General features: G+C 42.2%; 2 protein-coding genes across 3 annotated transcripts in view; one reads left to right on the forward strand and one right to left on the reverse strand.

The window, feature by feature from the left end:
- LOC110991181 (spondin-1-like) overlaps nucleotides 1-3,805 on the forward strand; it is a 37,140-nt gene extending 33,335 nt beyond the window's left edge. Inside the window, exon 12 of the mRNA XM_022256416.2 lies at nucleotides 765-3,805. Coding sequence (XP_022112108.2) covers nucleotides 765-937 — 173 coding nt within the window. The 3' untranslated portion in view covers nucleotides 938-3,805. The remainder of the gene's footprint in view (nucleotides 1-764) is intronic.
- Nucleotides 3,711-27,398, reverse strand: LOC110973020 (glutamine-dependent NAD(+) synthetase-like). Of its 2 annotated transcripts, none has more exons than XM_087134241.1 (18): nucleotides 26,996-27,398; nucleotides 22,622-22,682; nucleotides 20,254-20,370; nucleotides 19,498-19,551; nucleotides 19,239-19,380; nucleotides 18,602-18,690; nucleotides 18,028-18,145; nucleotides 16,385-16,516; nucleotides 14,083-14,160; nucleotides 12,990-13,163; nucleotides 12,095-12,197; nucleotides 11,096-11,264; nucleotides 9,246-9,488; nucleotides 8,413-8,544; nucleotides 8,185-8,254; nucleotides 7,189-7,317; nucleotides 6,426-6,602; nucleotides 3,711-5,895 (listed from the first exon to the last, which is right to left on the reverse strand). In XM_087134241.1, coding segments are annotated over exons 3-18 (2,382 nt in total). In that variant the 5' UTR covers nucleotides 20,256-20,370; nucleotides 22,622-22,682; nucleotides 26,996-27,398; the 3' UTR covers nucleotides 3,711-5,325. The 2 variants fall into 2 exon arrangements, with proteins under 2 accessions (XP_086990367.1, XP_022079074.2); XM_022223382.2 differs by lacking the exon at nucleotides 26,996-27,398 and adding an exon at nucleotides 26,638-26,986.

Below are 27,398 nucleotides of genomic sequence, written 5' to 3' on the forward strand. Positions count from 1 at the left end.
GAGCAAGATGAAATGACTTTCATGTGGTCCCATGGTTTTTGTCTTTGTGATCTGCCACGTGTTGGCAAGCAAAAAAAAAAAAGTGCAGTATGTTTCAACAAATAATTAGAATTCAGAATGACTTGATCATTAATTAATTAAACGTTTACCCTGAGCTCCTGTGACATATTTGCTGGGGGTGTTTCTGAATCCTCCAGAAATTTTTTTTCTTGGAAACCTTCAGAACTCTCCATGGTCTCTAACTTGCAAGGGGGTCAATAAGCCCCATGTGAGGTAGATACCTTCCATGATCCTACAAAATTCTCCAAATTCTGGTGGATGTTGAAAGATCTGGGAGGGACAAAGTTAAACCTTCAAAATGCTTCGGGATCACAAGTCTTTCATTTTTTCTTCCATCATTTTCACCCATGTTCAAATTACACATGTACATGTATGCTAGGAGGAGGAGTTGACAGTTTTTTCGGTCAGAAACTTCCATCGAAAAGTGTCTCAAAACATACTTGTATTATCTCTCTTATGAGACCAGAATATAAACCATACTTGCATAATTTTTTTTGGGGGGGGGATCTAATTCTTTTGGGGTTACTTTTTGTAGCTCTGCGAGAGACTATTATCAGATGGATGTGCGTGCCTTCCGGATGTTCATTGTTATCATTATCGAAGAGCATGTTGTGTATGTTCGAGGAAAGGATGGGGGAAAAACAGGATTTCCCCTTAATCAGAGCCCAATTCTTCATGTTTTGTTTATCTTTGTTTTTTCCCAGCCCGCGACTGCATGATGACCGACTGGGGAGATTGGACACCCTGCAGCGTTACCTGCGGAGGAGATGGCACCCAGACAAGGATGAGAAAGATCAAGAAGAAGGCGCGTGGCAACGGCCAGGCATGCGGGCCCCGAAGGGAAGAAAGGGTGTGCGGCACGGCCACTGAATGCTAAGATCAGGGGAGAAGATCGCCGTATGAAGAAGAGAGGGGACTGGACATTGGAGTACCTTTTTTTTTTTTTTTTAAATCAACGCATAAATTTAAAGTTGATGACGTAGCTCGGAGAGCCTTTGACAGAAGCCAAACAGTGGCAGCATGTAGTGTACATAATCTAGTTCCCTTTTTGTTGTTGATGGTTTTGATGAATACAGTGTGTACAAGTGGTCATCTGCTTTACTGGCACTGTACTTTTTTTATTTACTGTAGATTCCAGGCATTTATATACATGTGGTATGCATATCATTGGACGTGGAAGTAATACGAAAATGCTTGTTTGGTTTAATCTAGTGTTGGTTGCCTAAAATGTTTGGTGACATTAATTACTTTATTGGGGGGAGGGGGGATTCGGTCAGTTGGAGATAGGGCCAGTGACAAAAAGGGACCATGGGATAGGAACACGAGTGGAAATCTGCTGGTAACTGTGCTTTATACATAGGATCGTATCATCTCACGTTTGTGAAGAAAAATTTTTTTAAAAGGAAATCTCCAGTGAGCTAAAAATGTTGGTTATGCCATGGAAATACCAGTCCCCTCTGTCTAGTGACAAAATTGGGCACAGTGCACCTAAAAATAAGGTTCCTTTTCCTGTTCAGCAGTCCAGTCGAGCAGAAAGTGGCAAGGGTCACGGCAGATCACAGACGGTTGTGTTGGATGTTACTTAAAGGAGACTTAATGTGCGCAAGCTGTTGCATGTAACTTCAAGATTCTCACCTCTGAGATGTCGCAGCGGATAGATACAGCAATCCCCTGTGGTTGCCTCTCCCCATCTGTCCTTGAATTAATTCATGTTGTGTGTGTTTGTGTGGGGGATATTCACCCTGCAGCCAGACAAAGAAGCCAGACGAGACCAACAATGCCTTATATGTAATTTGATAGTTGTTTATGGGGGTCTCTGATCCTATCCCAGTTCAATGCTTCACTCTACAGAAACAATTTGTTGTCAGTATTCAGCATCCTGTATACTGATTGCCGGAAAGATTTACAATTTGTATTTACCAGCATCTGACAAAATCCAGCGTTGCCCCAGCCTTCATCTTGCCATCAAGACACGCCAGACGAGTCGTGTCAGTGATTCCCATCCGTAGGTCACAATGTATCAAAGTCTCTGTGCCCAAAATATTTGGCTGTAAAATCAGGATGGTTTTCATGTACATAAACTGTGAAATGCCTTCAAGCATTAAGTTACATGATTATAAAAGAGTTTGTAGTTTGATCAGTGAAAATTAATAATTTTAGGTACATTTGAAACTGTTCATATGAGGGCCTGTAACCACATGCGCTATGTAAACCCCATTAGGTGTCGTCTTTCCACATTACTTTGCTAACACTGGCGCTTTCTGAAAGTGCAGTGGAAACTATCGGGATTTATACCAAGACGTATAGCAGTGTACAATGTACATGTATCGATTCTCGGAGGTTTACATGTATTCCGCATTGGGTGAAATGTAGGTCTTGTGGAGCGTGTGTGCTTTACACTGTTCATTGTCATGAATATTGGGTGGGGGGTGTCCTCATGAGAGCATTGGTTAATGATTTGTGTAGAGTGTTTACACGATATACTGCACATGTATTGTAGCATATTATGCAGTACTTTCCCGGCAGTTCCCTACTCTGCTTCACAGGTCAACAAAGTACAGTAAAGTACACAATACACTACCATCAATGAGTCTGAAAAATTATCATTATTATAGATTTCTGGTAATGACACCAAGGATTCCTCAAACGTGCCCTAGGCACTGTAGCTCGCAAGCCTGAAGAAACCTGTAGAGAGGAGACAGTGAGAAGCAGTTACAGTTTTAGAGGTGGAAGGAAAACCCACGGAATCAGGTTAGAACTGAAAACCCAATCCACATGTGGACTGGGCCGGGATTCGAACCTGGGCCGCAGAGGTGGAAGGCGAGGAAAGAACCACCACGCCAACCTGACTCCTGTGCACAGAAGGGCAACTGCTCAAGTTTTATGAAGCAGGTATAGGTTTATGTATTTACATATTATCAGTCACAACCTAAATTGCAGGAGTAATCAATGATCATGTTACCTTTAATCAGGTTTGCACAGGCAGTTTGGTGTGCATTTACCATTTTTATAGATGATATTATAGAATGATGTATCTCTAACTTGATGGCTTTTTATTTTTCACCATATTTTGGAGAAATGGGTCAATAATCACACGTCAGGGCATTGCAGAAAATAGGAATATCTGTAGAAATTCCTGATACAAAGCAAGTAGATTTCCAATTTCCATACATTTAACATCTCCCAATTTCATGAATACGTAGTTGTGCAGTTTTCAAGACTTTTGTCTTACATGAAAAAGAAATAAGAGCCAGTCTCTCAGATGAGAGGTCCTTCAGTTTTTAAATGAGAGATGGTAACACTACACTCTTCGGACAAATTAGAAGTGGTTCTGGTACAAATCTGTTTTACTTAATGAAACCCACAGTAACATTTTCAAATTTGGACCAGGAATTTACGACAGCATACACCTTCAGATATTAGGATTTGTAATTGATACATCATCAATTTGTGTGACAAACTCTTGTGTTTTTCAGTTTGCAGTGAACCTGACAAGTTTCATGCATTTCCTGTGTTGAGAAGGACTCTGCTAAGATTAAAATGTCGGGCCCTTTTTCAATTGGAGTTCTTTGCACACAATACTCCAACGGCAGGCGATACCCCATTTAGTTAAACAGAACCGTCACACCTGCGAACAAAGAAGAGCGCCATTCTGTACACAAATCTGTATTTTTGTGATGCTTTTTGTACAATAAATATCATGCATCTGGTACAATTAAAAGCGTGTTCAACTTTCAAAATAAAATTAGTATTTCGCATTGTCAATTTCTTTATGGTGATCTACCACCAGATTCATAAAATAAAACACCTCAGTTTTTAAAGTAAATGTATGTGAAATCATCATATAAAAATTTTGTATGTGATGATTTATTCAATGTGGAAGCTATCTCGTGAACTTACATACATGTACATTCATAATAGCTTTCTCGTACATCTGTGAACACTGGGGATTATTTCTGAAGTGTGTTTCGTTAATGCTTCCCTATAATCCAATTACATTGAACAATTTAATACTGAGCTGGTGGTACCTATAAGTCATGACTTAGAATGACCCCATTTTATCTGAGCCAACGTGCCATTACAGGGCTATTGACGTCTGGCGTCGGCGTTGCTGTTGTATGAAGGCTAGTTCATACTTCATGCAACTGGAAAGCAAATCACAAATCAGTTACTCTGAAATCTGCTAGGTGGACCCACGTGGGTATGTTAGACACGGGATTACAAAGCTGCTTTCACTCTTGAGTACAAACCAACCTCACGGCATGTCTTGCCCTCTCTGGTCAATGTTTCTTTTAAACTGATCAAAAAATATACTTAAAATGTCCTAATGTACGTTATTTCTCTGAATACATCATGCACCGCATGCAGTCACATTCAACATGCAGTTTAATGCTACTCCCTTTTTTGTTCAAAAAAAGGTAAAAATCTTTTCTACCAGCTGTATGCTTGGTTCACAAGCTATGCATGCAGAGGAAGAAGTAATTGATGTACATGACAGCAAACTGTCACTACAAGTGTTTCTTGACATGAAGGAACGCTAGCATGGAGCTTGAACTATGAACACTTTTCATTCCATTATTGATTTGACCGGCAACTAGGGATATACTCGGTAGCATACTGTTACCGGTAGTGGCATACATACCCTGGCTTTCAACCTACATTCTTAGCATTATTGTGATAAGAGGAACCTTGTATCATCAGGAATGAAAGCAATAAACAACAAAGGATTGGGACCTAAAGATAAATTTGACAACTTGTACACAGAAACTGTCATTGTAACAGTGCTCAGAGAGACCACAGGATGCATACCCATAGAAGGAAAATTACCCCAAACTGAATACAAAAATTCCCTTTCTCATACACTGCAAACTCTGTTCTGTCCTATATATACATGTAAAATCCCCCACACACTTCGGCAGCATAAAACTTTGGGATGATAAAGAACAGAGGCCAATTTTATAGAGCTGCTGAAGCACAAAATTTGCTTACGCATGAAAGAAACCTTGCTTGATAAATAAGGTTACCAGCCCAAACTGCATGTGATGTATATTATTTTGGAATGGTATTCACTTGTCTTTTGGTTAGCATGACAATCACTGAGATTTTGAGCTGGTAACCTTTGTTTTCTAAGCAAGGTTTTTTTGTGCTTAAGCGGCTCTATGAAATTGGCCCCAGCTTTGAAATGTTTACTATTTCAATTACTAACTGGTTTTGTCCTCTTTGTGGGCACGAAATACTTCTCACGGCAAAACAATTTGCCGGTGTCTACTTTTTAGTTTTTGTGGTGTTTGTGTCACTTGTAATAGCATTGTTTTCGTTTGACATTCTACGTTTCAGCCAGGTTCCCATGCGTTTCCATGGGGTCTGATCCTTACTGCCATGGTTGATGCTGTTGCCATTATTGTTGTTGCCGTTACCAACCTCTGTTCGCCTCTTCTTAGGAGAATCATCCAGGTGCGATTCTGCCGTTGATTTGCCAGCGTGGCCACGTTTCCGCATTCTCGGAGCTCCTGTGTCGTCCGCAGAGGTTGGAGAGCCGGTTACTGCCTCTGGGGTTGCTTCATCACCCAATGAATCGTCAGACAGGGAACCGGCTTCACCTGTCGCCGTTGTAACAGTGACTGTGGGCACTATGGGGATGCAGGAGACTGATTCAACAAAGCTGTCCTTACTCACCTTGACCCCGTGACCTTGGATGACCTTGTGTGGGGTCGTGTTGGAGGAGGTTGAAGCATGGTGGGAGTTTTCCGAGTTTGATCTATCAGATACATCCAGAGACATTTTCTGCCTCTCTGTCTTTGTCTCCTTCGACCTCTCCTCGTTCAACCTCTCAACCTGCAAGTAAAGGCAAATCAACTTCATCAACCAGTTTTATTTTGTACCTGAAAATTCTCAATTTGACACTCTTTCTCTCTACATGACTAATTTGAGTTTGATGACTATGAAAACACCAAATGCTCCAAATTAAACGTTAACCATGGATCATCTGGTTCAAATCATTTAGGTTGAACCAAAAAAATAACAGCTACATGTACATTCGAAGGCACAATATAAAGTTGTGTTAGAAACAAAACACCAGTCAAATGTTTAAGAGTCGACAATGCTGAGATAAAAATGCTTTTAAATTGAAAATGAAATGTCAATTTCTCCTATGGTTAAGCCCATGAAATATTTAGTGTTTGTTTCTACCTGTTTGAATTTAAATTTGCTTTCTGGCCAGACCCCAGCAGCGCAACTAGAAACATTCAGAAAGATTTTGGAGACGGGACAAAATGAGACAATCGACATACAAGGAAAGCCACCTTGCATTTAACACCCCTCCCTTTGCACTTTCAACCCCCCATGCCCCGCCAAGCTCCACCTACCTCCTCGTCAATGCACTTGAACTGCCAGGACCACTTGGTGTTGTACAGGAACTGCCTCAGGTCAAAGCGGTTGTCGTCGGTGGCATAGCTCTCGGCGTGGTAGGCCGGCGTCAGCGTGGTCATCTTGTGCCGATTGATGGAGTAGCAGCGGAAGAAATGCTTCACCTTCTCAGCCACCTGGCAAAGAGGTTCCAGAGCATGATTCGTTATATGCAGTTACTCGAAAGAAAGGTCTGTGTAGTAACACCAAAAGAAATCGTACTCGGACCATAAACTAATCTGAAGAGACATTATTACAACAGTTGCACTACACTTGCATGCATGTCCTCCACCTTGGGGACCTTTTGGTGTCCTGTTACACGTGAAGCCATTCAACATTTCTTCACGTAACATTGTAACCACATTATCAAACATTGTGCAGATTGAACTGTATATTGTACAGGTCATAAACAATGTAATCCTGTTTGATCTACAGAATGTGAACAGTACTAATATTAGTTCCATCCAGAAAAGCCGCCCAAAAAATTAATACAACTAAGAAAGTACAAATAATACTCACTGTCACACTGTACTCAAGAACGAAGAAAACTCAAATTCCTGACAGAGTGCAAGATTGAGAGTCCATGTGACGACGTGCTCAAATCATCAGGCTTAGCCCACAATAACACTGAATATGAATCACGTCTCGGCCTGTTTTTACTCAGGGGAAGGGGAGGGGTTAGCATTGGGTTACGGTTGGGGGGAGGAGGGAGCAAGCATTCACCTGTGATGGAGTGCAGGTCTCCTTCCATTCGTGGACCAGCTTACAGAACATGCTGTAGGGGCCACACATGGCTATCTTCCTGAGTCGACCGTATGTGGATAACTCCGCATAGGTCATGCCCATGTCCTCCTGCAGCAGGAAGGAGAATGATTTTCCCCTCATTCACAATGGGAACTCTCTGGCTGGCCTTAAGAAAACTTGAAAAGTCTGACGAACAGCACAATGGAGCAACATTTAACCACCTCCTGCCGGGGAATCCGGAATCGGAGACGTATGCTTTGTATGCGCGGCCGGGGTCTCCGAACTTGAACAAAGAAAACAGGGCCCTATAATAAAAGACCGTACTCCGAACAAAAGACCACGCTGCAGAGCATTAGCAACATTTTTTCACACTTAAAAAGTGGTGATAATCCAGCCTTGTTTTGAAACCATATACCAGGGTTTGGGGCATTTATAGCGAGCGGATTACAACCGGAGACAAAAGTGCTAATCTGGCCCCTATTGAAAAGAAGTCAGCAGTGCACTGAGCCAGGTTCGTGAACAAAATAAAGTTACATAACACCGCACAAACTGGGCTCTTTTTACAAGGCTGCAGGGCCTGGCTGAAATATTCCGGTGTCAATAGATGTTGTCTGTCAGATTACAGTAGCCACCAGACAGTCATTTGTGTGGGTGTAGGTGTTCAGTAAATGAAGATATGAATTTTTAAAGAATTTTGGAAACAGAAAAAAATGAAAAATAATCTGGCCCAGCAGAATCAACATTTATAGATGCCCCCGGCCCAAAGTGGTTAATAGCAAGGGCAAACTGAGCTCGTTTTGATGTGTCGCTTAATTTTGGCGTCCTGACTAAAATGGACACTTAGTGGGTGTAAAACATTCAGGGCCCCTCTTGATTCACAGGGTACAAGATTCATTTTCAAGATCTTTAACTCAAATGTGGCTCCACTGATTTGCCACTCATTTTGTCTGAAGGTAACGGGGGGGGGGGACTTGCCTCATCTGTCTGTGACACCTGTCCTTCCTTCAGAGGTTCCAACTCAGCTGTCGGTGGTGCATCCATGATCCTTGCCAAGAAAAAGAAATAACCATTCTACATTTATAAAGTGGGCCAAGTCTTCCACAAAGAGACGCCATTGACAACTGCACTATTTCAAGTCATGTCTAAAGTCGAGTATAGCTTTCTTGACCATAAATGAAATACACACTGGAGTTGAAAATTTACCCTCTAAGGGATGGCAGATTGAACTTCTCCATGGCGTACTTGATGAACATGCGCAGATCGGACTTGCTGATGCCACCAATGGGGTTGACGTCGGCACTGGAACAATCGTACTTGGTGAGATAGCCACGCAGACTGAAGATTATGGAAACACAAGAAAAATGAAAGGAAGGATGGGTGATAAAAACAACCTCTTACTGCAACTCAAACTCAAAGTCCACACTTTTCATCTTATAAAGTTACAGGACTTGATACTCTGCCATGTTGAAAATCACAGAGGACATAAGAAAGTATCATATTACATGTACTTTACGGCCCCCCAAAAAACTTTCTGATCACGTCTCAAGTTATTGTACACTGACACTACAAATGACTTTTTAGTGTTATTATCTTAGCGTATTTTTGTGACAGTGCAAGAAATATTTCTTTGCCGTGTTGGTGCATCAATATTATGAGCCATCTACATGGCATGCGCGTCTGTTCCATAGGTGAAATAAGCACAAACTTACAGGAACAAATGCTTTGCATAAATCCTTAACCCCTTTGCGCTGGGATTCTTTTGACCGTGACTGCTGGGCTGTGGTATGCCCTGAATGGAGGGCTTTGTCCATCAGCAGGCCCCATTGAACCAGCAGCTGCATGGTGAATAGTCTGTATGTGTGGTATGCACTAATCCTCACACAAAGCCGGGGCTCTTGCCGTCTCCCGGAGCGAAGGGGTTAAGTTACATGCAGTGCCATGAAATGGTCTGCAGAACAGGACCAAACTAGCTGTAAGGCTCAGAAAGTTAGAATGAGGAGCCCCACCAAGCCCCACAGTTCTACGGGTAAACCAACCTTTCATCCACGTTGGCTGTTCCCAGCACCAGCAGACCCCCCGGTTTGTCCTGCGACCACAGGCTGAGCTGGGCAAAGACGTAGGACAGCACCATGCGGGTGCGGGCCTGCACGTTCTGCAGGGCAAGGTTCTCCCTGGCGCTGCCCCCCTCCGCCCGGAACCGTGGCGCCTTGCCGCTGACCTTGCTGAAGACGTTGACGGTGGAGTTGACGGCTGAGTCAATGGTGATGCCTGTGTGGTTGCTGCAGAGATATCCGAGTTCCAAATTGGAAAAATGTTCAACAACAAATCTCCCAGATATCTTCTTTTTCCAACACCTAAATAAATCCCCTAGTGCACTCAATAGTACGACTGTTAAATATACCAGGGCAAATTTACCACTGAACTATGTATTAAAATTCATGGATCTTATCTTTTCATACACAATGAATGCTACATCATAAGTGCGTGCAGCTCTTCACATAGACAGACAAAATTTCACTTGCTGTTCTGATTGTGTAAAGTAGCAACTTTACAAGCACTGTATAAAACAAATAATGAATAAAGAATAATTAACAATTGTTGACCACTGTGGTGTGGGATATGAAGTTTTGAACACCTGAGGGACGCATAGCGGATTCAGCTTCGCCTTGGGGTGCTATGCATCCCTCGGGTGTTCAAAACATCATATCCCACATCACGGCGGCCAACAATTGTTTTGTCATACTCTGCCTTAAGGAATTTATCCAAAGAAACAAGCTCTGAATTTCAGAAGATGATAGGCCTACTGTCATACTGTACAATTAACTTATAAACAGATGTAAACGATATCATCTGGAAATGCACTGTTCCCTCACTTCCTTCAATTGAGTGAACTTTAATGTGAAACTAGTGCGGGTACCAGTGAGTACATGTAGTCTGGTTAGCGGTCCCCGCATTACCTTATACACTGCGGGAATGGGAACGAGTCTGTTATACGAGTGTGATCATTGATCGAATTCCCTGGTAGCTTATGCACAAAACATATCATGGGTACCACGCAAAACTGACTAAAGGAGCGGAAATGTCCGCTTGCGAACTTCCCGAAACTCTTCTGTCTCGTGCGCGTGCTCACACTGTCAGCAGAAAGAGATATCTCACGGTGAGTGTGATATGTGGGTATATTGCCCTGTCATGTGATATGTGATCATTATGGGCCAATAAATGCACAGTATCCAAGACAGAGGTATGATGAATGTTGCATTCCAATCGGCTTCACCTCGAGGAATGGAATCTGCACCTCATGCATTCATAAATATTCATTATGTTCATATTGTCTTGCCTTAGCACCAGCAGGGTAAACACTACCTAAATTCAATGCACATGTAGGCAGTATTATACACGGACAGTCAACACCTTAAGGCATGCCCACACCTGATACTGCCCTCACGCTGCTTCCAAAGCGCATGAACTATTGCTCTTGGTTTACAAGTGTAACTCACTTACTGTGGTGAAATATGGATGCCACAGTAAAACTAAGTACACAAACCGTTCAATTCAAACAAGTGGCACTCAAAGCAAGGTATTTGAACCTACATGTATGTATATATTACACTACATTTTGCAAATCAGGAGCACATTTGAAAATTTCCACAAAATATGTTGGAAGAACTACATTTATACCTAAAAATTGTCCCTTTGACTTGAAAAACAAAAGAAACAGACATTTTTCTTATCCCGAGCATCACAGGGAAAATTGTCAACGCCTGCAAGATTTCTGATTAATAACTGCTACATCTTATCTTTCACACTCACCAAATTAAGCACACGCTTGAGGAAAAAGTGGAGATAAAATTCAGTCACATGCGCCATTCTCTACAGGCAGTCTTACCATCCGATTTCTGCAGCCAGGTTCTTGGCCCGGGTGTAGGTATCCACCGAGGAGTTGACTGTACCCAGGTAGCAGGTGAAGAAGATCCTACTGGCTAGCTCTTGAGGGTTGCTGGGCTCGTAAGAGGGATCAGCTGTGATACGTCGGACGTCCTCCAGTACCTGCTCATCTGAAATAGAACAAAGAGAAGCCAAAGGCAAACTGTTATTCCCAACACACTGCCGAGGGGTGTTGTTAAAGTTCAATCTAAGTTTACCCTCATCTGCCATAACCAAACTACTCACCGAGGGTCGTGGTTGTCTCAACCACAAATGCTCAAACCACCAGATAGCTAGTTCAAGCACGTACACAATGCTAGAACCAGTGAAGGCGCAGGTTAATTAAATAGTTACCACTGTCACAGAAAGATTACAAGGGTGGGGGTCCAAAGGCCCCAGATGGGGTCCAGGGCGGCACAACAGGTGTAGGCTCAATATAGTGGAAAAATACCATGCAATCGGGACAGTTGGAGCAACCAGAATTATTTTACGGAGCACAAAAATCAGACGACTTAGACTGAGGTAATATCATGCCTGTATAACTGAACGTTAGGGAATTTTCGAAAGAACAACCAGAGCCGTTAGCCCTCCTATGCATATGGTGATCACGTCTGGCTCCATCGACAATAGATGAACCTGGCAGCACTGTCGCTGGTCACTCCAAATGGCCCCCTTCAATTGTGAAAAAAAAATTGTGCTGGATTTCGTTTGGAATGACTGCCATAGAAAAATTGCTACGTACAAGTAGTTACCACAACACCTTTCACCTTTAAAGGGGACAATTGGGACTGTCCGGCAATAATGTAACCATAAACATGTAAGCAACATGGATGTACCAATGGATTTTTCTACAAGTTGACAACAACAGTATTTTGCACTAAATTTTAGAAAATTCAACCAAATCCTTTCACGACTAAAATTGCAGGAAATGAAACAGTGCTGATGAGAGATGCAGTCATACCTCCGTCATTGACTGCAGCGCACACTAGTCGACACATGGAAGCAACGATGCATGCTGTCGCTGAGCTGTCTATGCCACCACTGAGAGGCAAGAAGAAACCAGCCTGCAAAGAATACCAATGGCACCCATAAAGCTAACGAAAATTATCAGAGAGACAAGCCCATGAAAAAGACAGTCTTCACATATTCCAACGGAATCCTTCAATCATCTTGCTAAGACTTTTCTGTATCCTTCAAAGTCAATCACTGTGCAGGAATTCAATGGTGCAACCTTTGTGCTTAAACTTTCAAGCAGCATTGTCAAGCTGTGAGCATAGAAGCTTGATTGGCACTTTCTCGTCCCATAAATTCCTCCCAATAACAGGTGGATTTGACAGATTTGGGTGAGTTCCAGCTAGAAAACAGAATACAGGGTATTGACTGTGTAAGATTACCAACACTGGTGGGGTTATGCTGTCTCATGCAAGTGTCCATTTCATTGCATGCAATGTTAACTATCTGACATTAAAGTTCACCATCGGACATTAAAGTTAACCATCTGACATTAAAATTAACCATCTGACATTAAAGTTAACCACTCAGTATGAAAGGGAAAACAAGAAGTTCCCAGACTTCTACATTCGCTGACTACATAAAACAAGAATGACAAAAGAACTTTGAGCAATGGTAATCCATGGACATTTCGAGTAAATCTGTATCTACAAACTCCTAGATTCAATCTCGTAATTTAAAAGCACTATTGCTTAAGACACACTGTCAACTTTTTCCAAGCTTGATTCCATCTCTACTGACTTTATTTGAGGAGATATAGTTGTATAGTTTCCCCATTTGGACTAGGGGAAAGGACTTGATTGCAACACTGCAAGTATGTCTTCCCCCCTACTGTAGTCTGTTACCTGACCACTCCGTCGCAGGTAGTCCCACAGCCAACAGGCAGGGGCCTGGGCTATTTCTTCCTCTGGGGTGGGCAGGGTGCAGGAGATGGGTGGATTGACGCGGTGGGAAGACTCCACATCACCGGACAGGGCAAACTCCACCTTGATGCGAGGGAAGGACTTCAGGACACCCGCCTGCAAAATAAAAGGTAGAGACACAGGTTGTAAGTGCTCTCTGCAGACTAACGGTAAGAAATTGGATGGATTAGCACATAGTACATGTGCTATGGCTGGAATCAAGTGCCTTCGGTGCCTATCCATATTTCAACACCAGCCTACCAAATATAAATCTCACAATATCTTCTGGGCACTAAAGCATAATCCCTAAAGAATTGAAATGAAAGGTATGGATCACACTGAATCAATCAGACTCCATTGGCTCAACTCAGCACTTTTCCACACAGAACAATCTACCACATATCACTCAATGGTGAGTTCTCCTGGACATATTTACAATACCATCTTTCCACATGGCACGCTCATTTCCTAGATGTTCCACATCGGGTCAAAATAGGTGTAAAGGTAACAGCAAATTCTTGACAAACTATGTGAAGAGAGTCAAATGGAACAAGAGCTGGATTTGAATATCCATCATTTGATTGTATCAACAAGCACTAGTAGTTGGACTACAATATCCTCTACAGGCTGTCAACACATGAGAGTGCCTCCATGGTTTCAGTAGGATTGATTGTCATATGACAATTACAGACCAGAATGTTTTGCATATTCATTTCTATACCATGCTGTTCAATGACCCTGTACTTGCAGCAAACTGCGGTGAGTGTAAAACAGTAGAATCTTGTTGCACAGGACAGCCGACAGTATGCAAGAAACACTGCCTAGGATTAGACCTAGTAACGTAACATGTAGTTGTATTACACAATGCCAATATCAGATCCTGTATAGGTCGGCACACTTAGCCACCTCGGCCATTTGGCCTAGGAAAGGGCTGAATTTTTGTATCTTCTCTTGGTTTCCAAGACAAAAGTCTCTGGCGGGTTAGGATAATTATCCAACACTAATAACATAGATTTGATTCTGAATGGATACATACAGAATACAAATTGTTGCTGCTGATCTGCGCTTTGTAGGCACGGACGTCTTCAAGATCCAAGGTGGCTACGTCAACATCCTGACACAAAAAGACAACAAGAGTCAGTTAATTATGAATTGCATGGACAGGACAAAGCAATCCTAAAAACACAAAAGTGGTCCTGACAAAAAATGAGGAAATAAAGATTTATTACTTTCAGATACTGAGCCATGAACAATTGGCAACTCACAACTTTTACTCTGGAAACCAGGGAAAAACAGATACTGTCTATGATGGTGGATCACTGCTAGGTAAATTAAAAAAGTTCTCTTGTCCAAACACTGAGCTTGAGACCTGTCAACTGATCAACTGCAAATTTACTTCAACCAGAAGTAGCTACGGCAAAATTCCACAGGTGGGCAACCTGCGTCTCATGGAAAAATGATCTTTCAACAAAGTAGTTTTGCTGGCCATAGACTAGTACCCTGTGTAGTCATTCATGACTTCTACTGCCACAGGATGTGCAAGTAGTATTACAGACTGGACACATCTGGAAACACAGATCAGCTGATGAATGTTTTAACTACTGATCAGAACATCGGCCGATGTCCAATCCGATCCGATGTTTTTACCGACAATAACTGAAAACGCAACCTTAGCAGAATGTACATGTACGCCTGCTCATAACAACACAAAACAAGTGTACCTCCTTAAAATTTAAAATGTCAGTTTACACATTACAGGTAACAAGATTAGGTTTTTGCCTTTACAGTCACTGAGTTGAAAGATTTGTGTACATCACATTGCCGCTGGCACGATACCAACAGTGCTCTGTTGTATTCAAATCCAACACACGCAGTGCATATATGCAAAATAGACACATGACACTTCCGGCTGAATCACGGCTAGCCTTTAGTCAAGGTGCGCATGGCACCAGTGCACCATGTTCAACTTAAGTCTTTCTCGTGCCAACGGCAGAGGTGCACGTTGTGTGTCCAGGTAGCCACGCACGACCGAGTAAAGGCTAAACCACCGGCTACCTTCAGACTGGTCACACAGCACCTTGTGGTGCCATACGCGGTGTACTTCCCTGGCTCTTTTCATGGCGGTCAACGGAAATGGTAAACATGTACACTGACTGTGTGTTGAGTTGTTGCAGCACGGGTTGCCCAGATATAATTTTTGGGGATACTTGACATGAGTTTAACCATGGTACAAATGCTCATTTATCACACCAAATGGAAAAAACACAGTTTTTATTCATCCTGAAATAAATCTATGAGATATATGTTACCAAAACTGAGTGCAGAGTTTGTTCCCAGTACTCATATCGGCAAGGAAGGTCAAGTTTTGCCGATCTGATGTTTTGCCGATGTTGCCGAACATCGGCCTGACCTTATGTCAGATCTGATCATCAGTTGATCCCTATCTAGAGAATTGGCCTTTAATACTGACAGCATATAGAACCCAGATCGGATCAGACAAAAATGGGTCATAATTGGGTCATTCGTGGCTATATACAGCTTCAGTTTTGGCCATTTCAGAATAGCCTTAGCCACAGACAACGATGCCCATTTCAAACACGGCCTGCAATTTCAGGCCCGAGAACCGAGACCTAGGCCAACGTTAATGGCACTGCTGAGCTCCATAGAATTATCAGGACACAGAGCCTCTGAACATCCTACAAAGACTCAGCAAACAAAACGTGTGCTAGATTCAGGGGGAAATTTGGTTAAGATAAATGGCAAATGATCGCAAGCATTGGTGCACCTACGTGTATGCTGTGAAGCACACTCTAGTGATACACATAACCAGTTTCACATACAAAGTGTGGACATGCCTTTGTTCTCCTGTGGTTAAGGAAACTTGAGGAAAGTGCTCCTTTTTCTCCAACTAGGATAACTCCTTCGAGCTGGATTTTTGATGATGATTTCCTGGACTGTTCCTCTTCCTTCTTGCCACCGATAACCTTGACCCCAAAATGCCTCTGAAACTGTTTTTCAGAGAGGGGAAACCATTGTAGGGATGTGTGCGAGTCCACACAACGCCATAATACCCTACATTATGTGGACTTCTTTTGCACAGAGGTCCACACTATGCATGCCACACCTGCACAGGAGCACCAACACTAGCACACCAATAGATAAAGGTTTTTATCTGATCAGTAACCAGCATCATGAAAGTGGGTCCCGGCTATGGCTCTGGCTGGCAATAACACATGCACTTACTGAAGCCGCTTACAAGCCGCTTTACCCATTTCTCACAAACTTGTTTTCAGCTGTGACCGGGTAATCAGAGTGACCTAGGTCTCCAATCCACCTACCACATCTGTGAGAGAGAAATCGTCTCCACGGGTGACGATGTTGCCGTTCATTCCGATGAGAGATCCCCCCTGGTAGTACACCCTCTCTCCGTCGCAACCCCGCAGGTTGGAATACATGTAGATACCTCCGCACTGAAAATCAACCCAACAACTTGTGTGTCACACTTTCATGCTTATAGCGCCCTCTGATGGTCAAAACTGGCAGTCAAGAAATCAATGAGATGCTGTGTTTGGGGTTCTTGCTCTTCATAAAAGCACTAAAACCTCACAGCAACAATAAATTTACAAAGAAAATGATCTTAACCACTTGCTGCCGGGTTTAATTTTAAGTTGCATGATGTAAACCAGGGGAATTTCAAGATTTTCCGTTTCAAAATTCTTTAAAAAATCATACCTTAATTCACTGGACATTGACACCCACACGAATGACTGTCTGGTGGCTACTCTAATCTGACAGACATCTACTGATGCCCAAATATTTCAGCCAGGCCTGCTGTCTGGTAAAAAGAGATTAGCATGCAGCGGTATAGTATCGCTCATCAGTGGAGCGCTTTTGTCCCTGGTGGCAGTTCGTTCACGCTGAATGCCACAACAGTGGTATAATCTTTCAAAACAATGACGGATTTCCTCTGTTATTGACAACTGAAAAAATATTGGCAATTCCCAGCAGCTCGGTCGTTTGTTCTGAGTGCAGTCTTTTGTTACAAGGCCCAGCTCTTTTGTCCAATTTCGGGCAGCCCAGCTTTGTGTCTAAACCCAAGGTACCTGAAGCCAGGTTCCCCAGCAGCATATGGTTAACCACTTCCTGCCAGGGAATCCGGATCTGGACACGTATGCTTTATATGCGTGGCCAGGGTCTCCCCGAACTTGGACAAAGGGAACAAGGCCTTGTAACAAAAGACCGTACTCTGAACAAAAGACCAGGCTACTGGGCATTACCGATTTTTTTTCACTCTCAAAAGTGGTGATGATCTAGCCTTTTTTTGAAACAGTATACCACGGTATGGTGCATTTAGAGCGAGCCGATTACCACCGGGGATAAAAGCACTCCACCACCGCAGCAATGAGCCACACAGCACCACTGCATGCTAATCTGGTCCCAATTGAAAAGAGGTCAGCAGCGCACTGAGCCAGGTTTGTGAACAAAAGAAAGTTATACAACACCGCACAATCTGGGCTCTTTTTACAAGGCTGCAGGCCTGGCTGAAATAATCAGGCATCAATAGATTTCATCTGTCAGGCTAGAGGGGCCACCAGGCAGTCCTTCATGTGTTTGTAAGTCTCCAGTAACTGAAGATAGAAATTTTTAAAGAGTTTTGAAAACAGAAAAAAAAAAAGATAAATATCCCAGCTCAGCACTATCAACATTGATAACTGCCCCGGTAGGAAGTGGTTAATAGTTTAGAAATATTTCTCACTTCAGGCTAAAAATGTGGGTTTCTCTTTTTTCCGACTTTCTCCAGTCAGAAATCTGGGCTGTCCTGTTACAAATCTTTGTGAAGCTTTGCATGCATGCAGACAACCAAAATGAGCACATCTGTAAATCTGTAAATTCCACCGCCAGAAATCGGGCCAGAGTGCAAATTATTTGACTTCTTGGGAGACCTCATCAAACTGACTTAACAAGTAACCCACCAAGGTACCTTGTAAGTGGCTGCTTTGACCAAGTCGATGACTGTGTGACATTTCCGCAGCTCATGATGACTACCACTACTATTAGTGATGATCTCCACACCGTCCAAGTACATCCCGATGTGTGGGCTACACGAGAGAGCAAGAACAATCAATGCAATTGGAATACGGTCAGAATACCGGTCAAGGTCCTTGTTAACGTTTGCTCAATTACATCTTTGCACAAGTCACTTCAAAATTCCTGTTAGGACAAAGTCTCACATTTTCCTGACTGAATATTACTACAGTGAAGACAGCAGAGAATCCAAAACTTGCAGTGAAAGCCAAACTAATATTTTAATACACAAATGAGCGACCTCCAAACCTCTCTATTTGGAGTCCTCACTGACAGGTTGTACACCTGACAAAGCACTCCATGGGAGCGCCATTGCCATACATGACCATGAGGCTGGCCAAAGATTACATCCAAAACAACAATGGGTGACCAATGCTTGACCACATTCAGGTACTGTCGTTTGAAATGATAAAAATGATAAAGTCTGGGCTCATGTGTCCACAGATATGTACATGTCCTTTGTCACTAACCTGTTAGCTGTCCAGAGACCTTCACAGATCTCAGTCCCAATGCATGTGTCTTGAGTGGAAATGACTCCATCTCCAATGGGAACTGTTGTCTGCAAAAAAAGAAAAGAAACAGAAATTCGTGAACATTTACAAATTCAAAATGCGAACACAGTGTTTGATGCCATACATGGAATCTAAGTCATTTTGCAGGCACATTTTGCTAACCCCTTTAAAACTTTACGCCACAAAACTTAAAATCCAGACTTGCAAGCAATTTAAGAGTTTCACAAAATCTGTGTCAAAATTATTGAAAGACATTACTGGAAAAGAGTTTTTCGGGGTTGACATGAAAAAACAAAAAAAAACAAACCGGATTGATGCCTTGTATGATGCCTTGTATAAAATGCATTGTAATGATATCTGAGTACATGTCAGAGGGGCGGGGGGTTAGATTCTCCCTTTCCCGCTCTTTGAGGGTTAAACCATTCAGAGCATGGTTACGCACACAGTCCATCACATCAAATATGACGAGGTGGACTTGATGCTTCAAAATCAAGTCCCGGTTGCAGTTAGGGTGCATGTACACATAAATGTAAACATATGTGTAGTGTCACACTTGGTGTTATGTGGATGGATAAGATTTCATTCAATGCCCGACCTGATTAGTTATTCGTGTGATCATCCTTGGGAGGAAGTACTCCTCCACTGTTCGTTCCTTGGCCCAACCTTTAAACCATCGCAGTTCCCGGTAATTCCCATAGTTAGCCATATCTGACTTGGGCTTGATCAACAACACTTTCCTGAAAAAAACAAAAAGGGGGAAGCAAAAGCTCAAATAAATGACCAGAAAGGCAATTGGGCACATGTTGTACATTTTATCGGTGATACCTGAAGTACACGCTGACTAACTTCATTACCTGTTTAGAAAGATCACCCTGGTGTTATAGCGGACACCTTTGTGAAGAACAGGCCTAAAATTGAGAACAAAAAAAACATGAAAACAATTACTGCACTCCCTTCATCAGAGGCAAACAGCCAGATGATGTCCAACTTGCCAATGTGCTGTCCGTTTATGACATTCACTGCTGGTAATACCCTTCCACCAAAAAAGCCCACCCCCAATTGCACAGTTCTCTCTACTTGTGTTTGTCTTTTGAGAAGCACAACTGTAACCTCCAACTGTTACAGTGATTGTCCATACAAAAAAGCTCAGTTTGCTACTCATGCTAGAAGTGGTCTTTATTTGTGAATTGTCAATGTGTGTCACAAATCAGGTGCTCTTAAAGCAGGTACAGTACCATGTATGGTAGTATGATGTGACATGACGTCCCATGGCATGGTTCAACTTTGCTGAGCTTCTATGGATGTCAGTTAACTATCAATGTCACACATAAATCTCCAAGACTGCTTGTCTTAATGTACATGTAGGCATGAATGGTATGGTGTACATGTACAAAACTGACCACACCCAAATTCCAAAAAAGAGCACCCTCTGCCTTAGAACAGCACCCTCAGGCAACCAAAAAAATCTAAATTACAATCAATACAAATGCCAAGTTTGGTCCTTAACAACGGTCTTTATTCCTTTCTTACACGAGAATTCAAAGGCAACATTACATGTAACGTACATGTATATGTAGTTTATATGTATAGCTAACAAAATGTGTACTCACATTCCAACATCACATATGATGTCCTGTGTGACCTTTGACTTGAGGAGCTCAGCCAGAACTTGGAAGGAATGTAAGCAGGTATCAGATTCGTAGAAATGGTCGTTGCAACCATAGCCACTGTAGGAGAAAGCAACAAATTCGTGCGGGAAATGATTTTCTACATCCCATGTTAAATTTAGACGTCACAGCATCAAAGCATATGTAACATGAGCTAAAGATACACATGGTTGAGAGAACATTGACAATGTTTGGAATTTCACTGAAGATCTCTTTGTGCATTGACACTTAAATAACACATTTCAGACACACAACACACAGATTTAAAATGGATAAAACCTGAGTTTTGCCAGACTGCGTTTCTTCTGTGATTTAATATCTTTGGTGTACCACAAATGTGCAAGTTCTTGTACATACCATAGGTCCTCTGACCAGAACATTTAGCAAGAATTGACAGAACTAACAGTATCTAGATCCCCCCTACAAAAAAATGAAACAAATATTTAGGAGGGGCTGGAAAATTTAAATGGATCACCGAGGACAAACTCAGGAGAACAGAAGAGATCACCTTTGGTACCTAAAATACTTTGCAAAGTTGACTTCAGTTTGTTTCCACTCAAACCCGGGGGGTACACGTCCATGTATATCGCAGTAGCTGTCACCTTTTCTTGCCGTTGTGCTCCATGGGCTCAGTGTTGGATACAAGTACAATGTACAGCTACATGTAAGTCAGCTGAATCCTACTTGTCCTCCAAAACACAGTGTAATACCTGGCTTTAAAGTACATGTACATGTGTGTTCATGTACTTGACATTCCAAACCGTAAGCCTCTTGCCATGCTTGCAGCTACAATGTACTAGTACTATACTGGTACAATGTATGGGTCCTGTATGTTAAACAGGTTTTGAAGTCTCTTACCTTCAAGTCCATGTGTGTACATGTATGTAATGAATGTACCAAAACTATGGGTTGTAGAACTACATACACGTATGTACAGTAGAAGCTCAGAATCTTTGATTTTTGACGATAAATTAAGGAGCTTCCTGGTCAGGTGTCGTAGCAAACATGTACATGTGAATATCCAGAATGCAAGTACATTTACACACACAAGTAGGTGGGCATTTACCGCATTCAAGGGACAAGTTCTTTTGTTAGGGAAATTTGAACCGAGTTGTGGGGACATTTCTGAGTCCCCACAACGTTTTTGGTCCCCACAAAATAGGTGAAATGTCAAGTGTATGTCCCCACAACTACAGTTCATGAGATTGTGTGCTTGTAGAGTGCATCGCGGAGGGCAGTTTTTGTGTCAATTCAATGACAATGACATTGTCAAGTGTCCATTCACGCGCAAAACCTGTGAGCAATACCCTTTCCTGCATGGCTGTGCGCCACCATGTACATGTAAACACATCTATCTTTAGGTCAACTCAACTGGTATCGTTGGCCATCATTTTACAATTCCATACAAATTCAGTTTCTGACTTCATTGTCTGTAATAAAAGGGCTGGAATTTTTCACCTAAGTTCTGTATGATTCAGTTGACATAAGGGGAAATTCATCTATGTACATGCATTTGCTGTGTACGTATACACTGTACATCATAAGACTACTCGACGCAACTCACATCTGGATTAGTGTTTCAGAAAATTCTAAAAGGTATTGGAGTACAGCCAGGGTGTGCACATGTACACTTTCAAAAGTCTGGCACTGTCAACGCACAGGACAGCACAACTCACACTCAAAGGAGTAGTTTAACCTTTGCTCTCATGATGCACCTGTAAATGAGTGAGATACATGTACTATGTACCTGTGCACCTGCCAATATATACCTCCCCACATAAAAATGTATGTGGAGGTGGTACATTGGCAGGTACGGGCTTTGGAGTATGTCACAACTCATTGACAAAGACTCCAATTCATCCCTGCGCCAACACATTTTTCTGAGGTTGTAAAATCATAAATATCTAGGGTTTTTCGGTGGGTTTCTGACATTGATGAGTTTGATTATGTTTGTGGCTAAACATGGTCAGAGTTGGGGATGCTATTTTGTTCACCAGCACCCCGGTCCAAAAAAGTTAGGGATGTACCATAAATGTGTTGCCGACTTCCACTGCAAAACATACATGACGTACATGCACATGGTGTCTGACAGCAAAGCATCCACAGCGATGAAGAAAACTGAACACTGAAGTGACGCGGAAGATTTACATAACAGAGCAAGGATTAAAAGGCTCGACAGGATATATGCATTTCTAAGATGAGAGAAGATGAACATATCCTGTCCCAACACAAAGGATATTCTCTAATTGTGTTATCAGTAGAGGCACCTTACACTGCAGCACACCTAGATTTAGCAAACCACAGGACTCACCATATTTCTAGTTCCGGGCCCAGGCGGTATTTTGCACCCAAGGACTTGGCAATTTCTATGCCTGTGATTTTAAAAACAGAGGTTTTGATACAAATTAGCAGAAAGGAAAGAATATTACACTCACACATATTAAACCATACACTTACATACATGTACCTGTCATGTACATGTACCCTTTCAAGGCTGGACATGTGTGTTCCAAAATTACTTACATTATACATGTAAAATTGTCTTGATTTCACAACCAGATTTTTGAAATCAAATTTAATTTTCATATCGGCTGCATATCTCTTCCCCCCACATCCAATCCCCAGAATGTATGACAGAGACAGTACCTGCAGAATTAGCCTGCTTCTAAATAAATTTGATTTTAAATCTCAAGCAGCTCTTTCATTTGCTGAAACTAAAGAGTTTTCCAGTAACAGTCAGTTACAGTGTATGTACAAATTTATAAAAGAGAGGAAAAAAGTGGCTTAACACAAAAGCTTCCATGTACATGTACGGTATGTTATGGAAGAAGGTAGACCTTCCTGCACTTGAAATCAAGTAAAAAAAATCAAATATTTATCCATTCACCATGTTCACAGAACACAAATATAATTGTTCTGATTTACAAAATGGAAATAAGTTTCATCCATCACATTTAAAACCAAATCCTTACGCACTGTATGATTGGAACTACCTCCAACTGAGCAACGAACGGTACTACAAGAAGTTGTCTAAAAAGTGAGGGGACAGAATCCCAAACTAAAAATAAAGAATCTTGTGGTTGAGTGAACAGCCTCAGCAGATTACTCTGACTTCCTTTTTCTCATGCACATACGCACAAGCCACTACAAGCTGACGTCAGAAGGAAATGAGCATTTACATGTACGGGCTGCTTGTCTACGACTCGGGATACTTTTGAGATGCTGTTGGAAGCAGAGGTACCAGACCTTTCCGACTGTCCTCTGTACTATGCTTAGAAATACGTGTAAGTTCACATGCTCAGAATTGTGTGAGCATGCTCCGAAGTAGCAAACAAGATGTCCGCATGTCCGCTGCCACTAGCATGCAGCCTCTTGAGGTCTCCCAGCCTGCTGCCATGCCTGTTTACATAAAACCTTTTTAAATAAACAGCACTGGTTCTACATGTACAATTTGTACATGTGAATGTATAACGCACATTGCATTAAAAAAAAACTTTTCTTCTCAATAAGCCTAGTTCATACATGTACAGTACATCATTTACATGTAACACAGGCAATTCATAATATAATGTACCAACAAGAGATGGACATGGAGAGGCCATTTTTCACAGTGCAGCGTATTTGCTGGCTAAGCGCAGGGAAATTACACCTAATATTTGATTGTCAAGAAGAACATTTGTAAGTGTATTTCTAGAAGAATGTCAAATTTATTTAACCCTAAGCTTCCCGAACCACACAGAATAAGTGTTTAATTCTGTTGGGATACATGTAGGTCTGGTAGGCTCAGACAGATGGCTTTTGCATTGGGTTTGGCATATCTCAGAAAAACTATGTCCAACAGCCTCTGTGCACAAATGGGGAAAGTTAGGTCCAGCAACCCTTGGGCAGTTACGGTTAATCAAGATGGTATTTTTATGAGGTGGCTGAAAACTGCTTCCATGCTTTGAAACTCAAGAAACCTCAACTATCCATTATGTTGACAGTAAACTTGAAAAACGGCAACCTCTCGGTGGAATACTGCATTGTTATGAACCACCTGCACTGGATGCATGAATTCAGCACAAACAAAAGCACTGGCCAAGGCAGACGATGGCGAGAGGTGCATGGTGGTAGTGAACATCAGTCCTTGTCTATCACTAACATCACGTTTTGTGCTAGTATGCGCATGTTCAATGTGAACAACAGCATGTTGTGTCATGTCCACACTTCTTTTCGCAGAGTGGCCAAAGTGAAGTGAATGAGCTCCTTCCAATATCCAGCTTCTCTCTGGGTCATTCCATAATGAGGGCGGGGCATAATTTGTGACGGTGTCAATTGTTACATGGGTTCCGTAAAAATGAACAGCTATTTCCCTGCATGCCGATTTCAAACTGACACTGATATACATTTTGCAAGGCTGAATACAGAGGTGTGTGTGTTATTTTTACAGAGTAAATGACCTACTCTACAGGTCATGACAGGTAGTAAAAGTTACCAATGTAACAAGGACACTGTCCCAAATTGTGCCCCAACCTCATGGAATGACCCCTGGATAGTCTGTAAATTCCTTTTTTGATCTTTCACGCTTTTCATGGTGAAGGTGGCAAAGTAAAGATTTACGGTAGCAAGGATATTGCTTTTGTGACTGTGTCGTTCTAAAAAAACGGAAGATACTCAAAAGTTTTAGATAGTATGCTCTGTCACAAAACAGACATCCTTGCAAGGTGATGTCACAATCAATTCCTTCTTCTTCTTCTTGAACCAACTTTGAAATATGTCAACTGTTTCCTGATCGATTCAATGTTCAGTAGCGTTGACCACATTGAGTTGTACACAAGGGGTTGCACCCCTCAGGAAACAGTTGTTGGCATGCGCGTGTAAATACCGCATGCTTTTTGTGAAGGGTCTGCCGGGATTGAGTGTCATGATGTCATCTACAGGGCATTAAGGAATCAGGTCAACTTGTACCTGGGACCACTCGTACCCAGGACAACTCGTACTCCGTACATTAGCATAGCGCTGCAGCCGAACCACCAAACCAAACCAAAATTGTCGAACATTAATTGCACTTTCTAACCGAACCAAACTGGTCGGTTCGGTTGTTCGGTTTAATAATATTGGTAGCACACTGAATGCATGCAAGAAAACGTGATATAAAAGCAAACATAACGAAAAATGGATATCGAGTTGTGCCGAACCAGTGCCGAATGGGTGCCGCTCTAATGCTCGGCACTTGTGCTATAAACTTATGATGGCGCTGCATCACACGATGGTTGTAAAAACCATGTGGTGAGATTTCACTAATAATCAACCGAGAACACGCAACATACCGGTACGGCATTTTCGCTGCACAACTAAATTCAATTCTAAATTCTCACTACATCCAATTGTGCTTATGCATATTCAAACTTAGCATTATGTTTGCCAATCTCCGGCAGCCACACCCTTACATTTCATATTAGGCCAATGATGTCATAAATGGCGCCGTACAAAAATTTGGATTGGATACTGATCAGGGTAAGACTTGAGCTCGATCAAAGGCAACTCCGGAAGGAAAACTGAAAACCAGGCGGGCCACGCTAATGCAGAGCTAGCGCTCCGGGCGCGCGACAAGATTTGGTTCGCGCGGTGGCCCAACTTACGGGGATTTTTTTAAAGTGAAGGAGAGGATTGTATAACGAAATTAATAAATTAAAATTAATTAAAAAATTTAGTCTTTGCAAGCAAAGCAGCTATTGGTAGGATTATCCACAGATGACAATAATACATGCAAGGGTACGAATTGACTCGGATACGAATTGACTCGGATAGGAATTGACTCAGGCACAAGTTGACTGGGGTACGAGTTGACTGGGGCACGAGTCGACCTGGGTATGAGTTGTCCCACATAGGAGATGATCCAGATTCGAAATTAATAGCAAAGGCAATTTGTAGAGTCCAAGTTACTCTGACAACACGTAGTGATGTACCTGCTCTGCACAAACTCCATGAGCCAGGCCTGAAAAATTATTAGCATGAAATTAGTTTTTCCAAGTACATGTACATGTACATTGTAGGCCTACATGTAATTACATGTACATGTGCAGTTTGTACATGTACATGTATTTTCACTGCTAAATTGGACATTTCAGGGCATTTTATCACTTTCTGATGGCTTAAATAAACCACAGCAAGGCCCATGGGGAAAAAAGTGATGTCCATTGGCTAAGCCTACTTAGGGCAGGCTAGTACAGGGGTAGGCCTTAGTACATGGCCTATATGATCTTACCCTACGGAGGCTACGTTTGCTGTACAGTACTATTGGGATGGCTTTCGTTTTAAATCAAACTTGGAAAAGGTTAAACTTACTTTTCAGAATCCGTTTGCAATTGCCTTCGAAGTCCATTGCCCACTGATTCAGTGTGCATGTTGCAAGTGTGACTTTTCTCCCCATATGGCTGAATCAAATTGGCTTCAACTTGGGCACGGCCACGGGTAACAGGTCAATAGAAGTTAGAACACACGATTCTCAAATTCTCAATACTCCGACCTCAAACTCAACACGCTCAAGGCTCACATCAGTTTTATGTACGAAGTACACCTAGACCCAGCACCATTACGATGTACTGTACCAGTAAATTTGGCGTAACTATCAGGCAAATGTTCGACATCAACTACAGGCCTACAAACACCTTTCCTCGTACATAACCAGCAACCTTTGACCTACCGGTACATAAACGGTGAACGCAGGGCTAAAGTTGAGGGCGGCCTATCAACTTAACAGTGAGCCTCTTGTTTCAAGGCGTTGTGCCCGTTGGATTTTGCGACATGGGTGTCTCAATCGTCTCAGTTACTGGAACTAAAATAGTGGATTATGCACCAGAGCTGGCAGAAGTGCGCGTGGATGATTTTTTTTTACTCTACACATAATGAACTTATGTGTGTGCACTTCTACATATCGCAAGGCGTTCAAGGTGTGGCGGTACGCGCGTCGCGTAAAGGGCTCAGTGCCTTTATTCATTCTACCTCCACGCTTTATTCAAGTCCCAATGAAAACAGTGTAAACAAAAATTGAATTTTTGTCCGTTCAGGCGGCCAATCATTCTATTTCTTTTCATGTTTTAGGTGGG

Source organism: Acanthaster planci, linkage group LG03, assembly GCF_054643075.1.
Source record: "Acanthaster planci isolate LZ-2023a linkage group LG03, COTS_SCS, whole genome shotgun sequence".
Taxonomy (NCBI): Eukaryota; Metazoa; Echinodermata; class Asteroidea; order Valvatida; family Acanthasteridae; genus Acanthaster; species Acanthaster planci.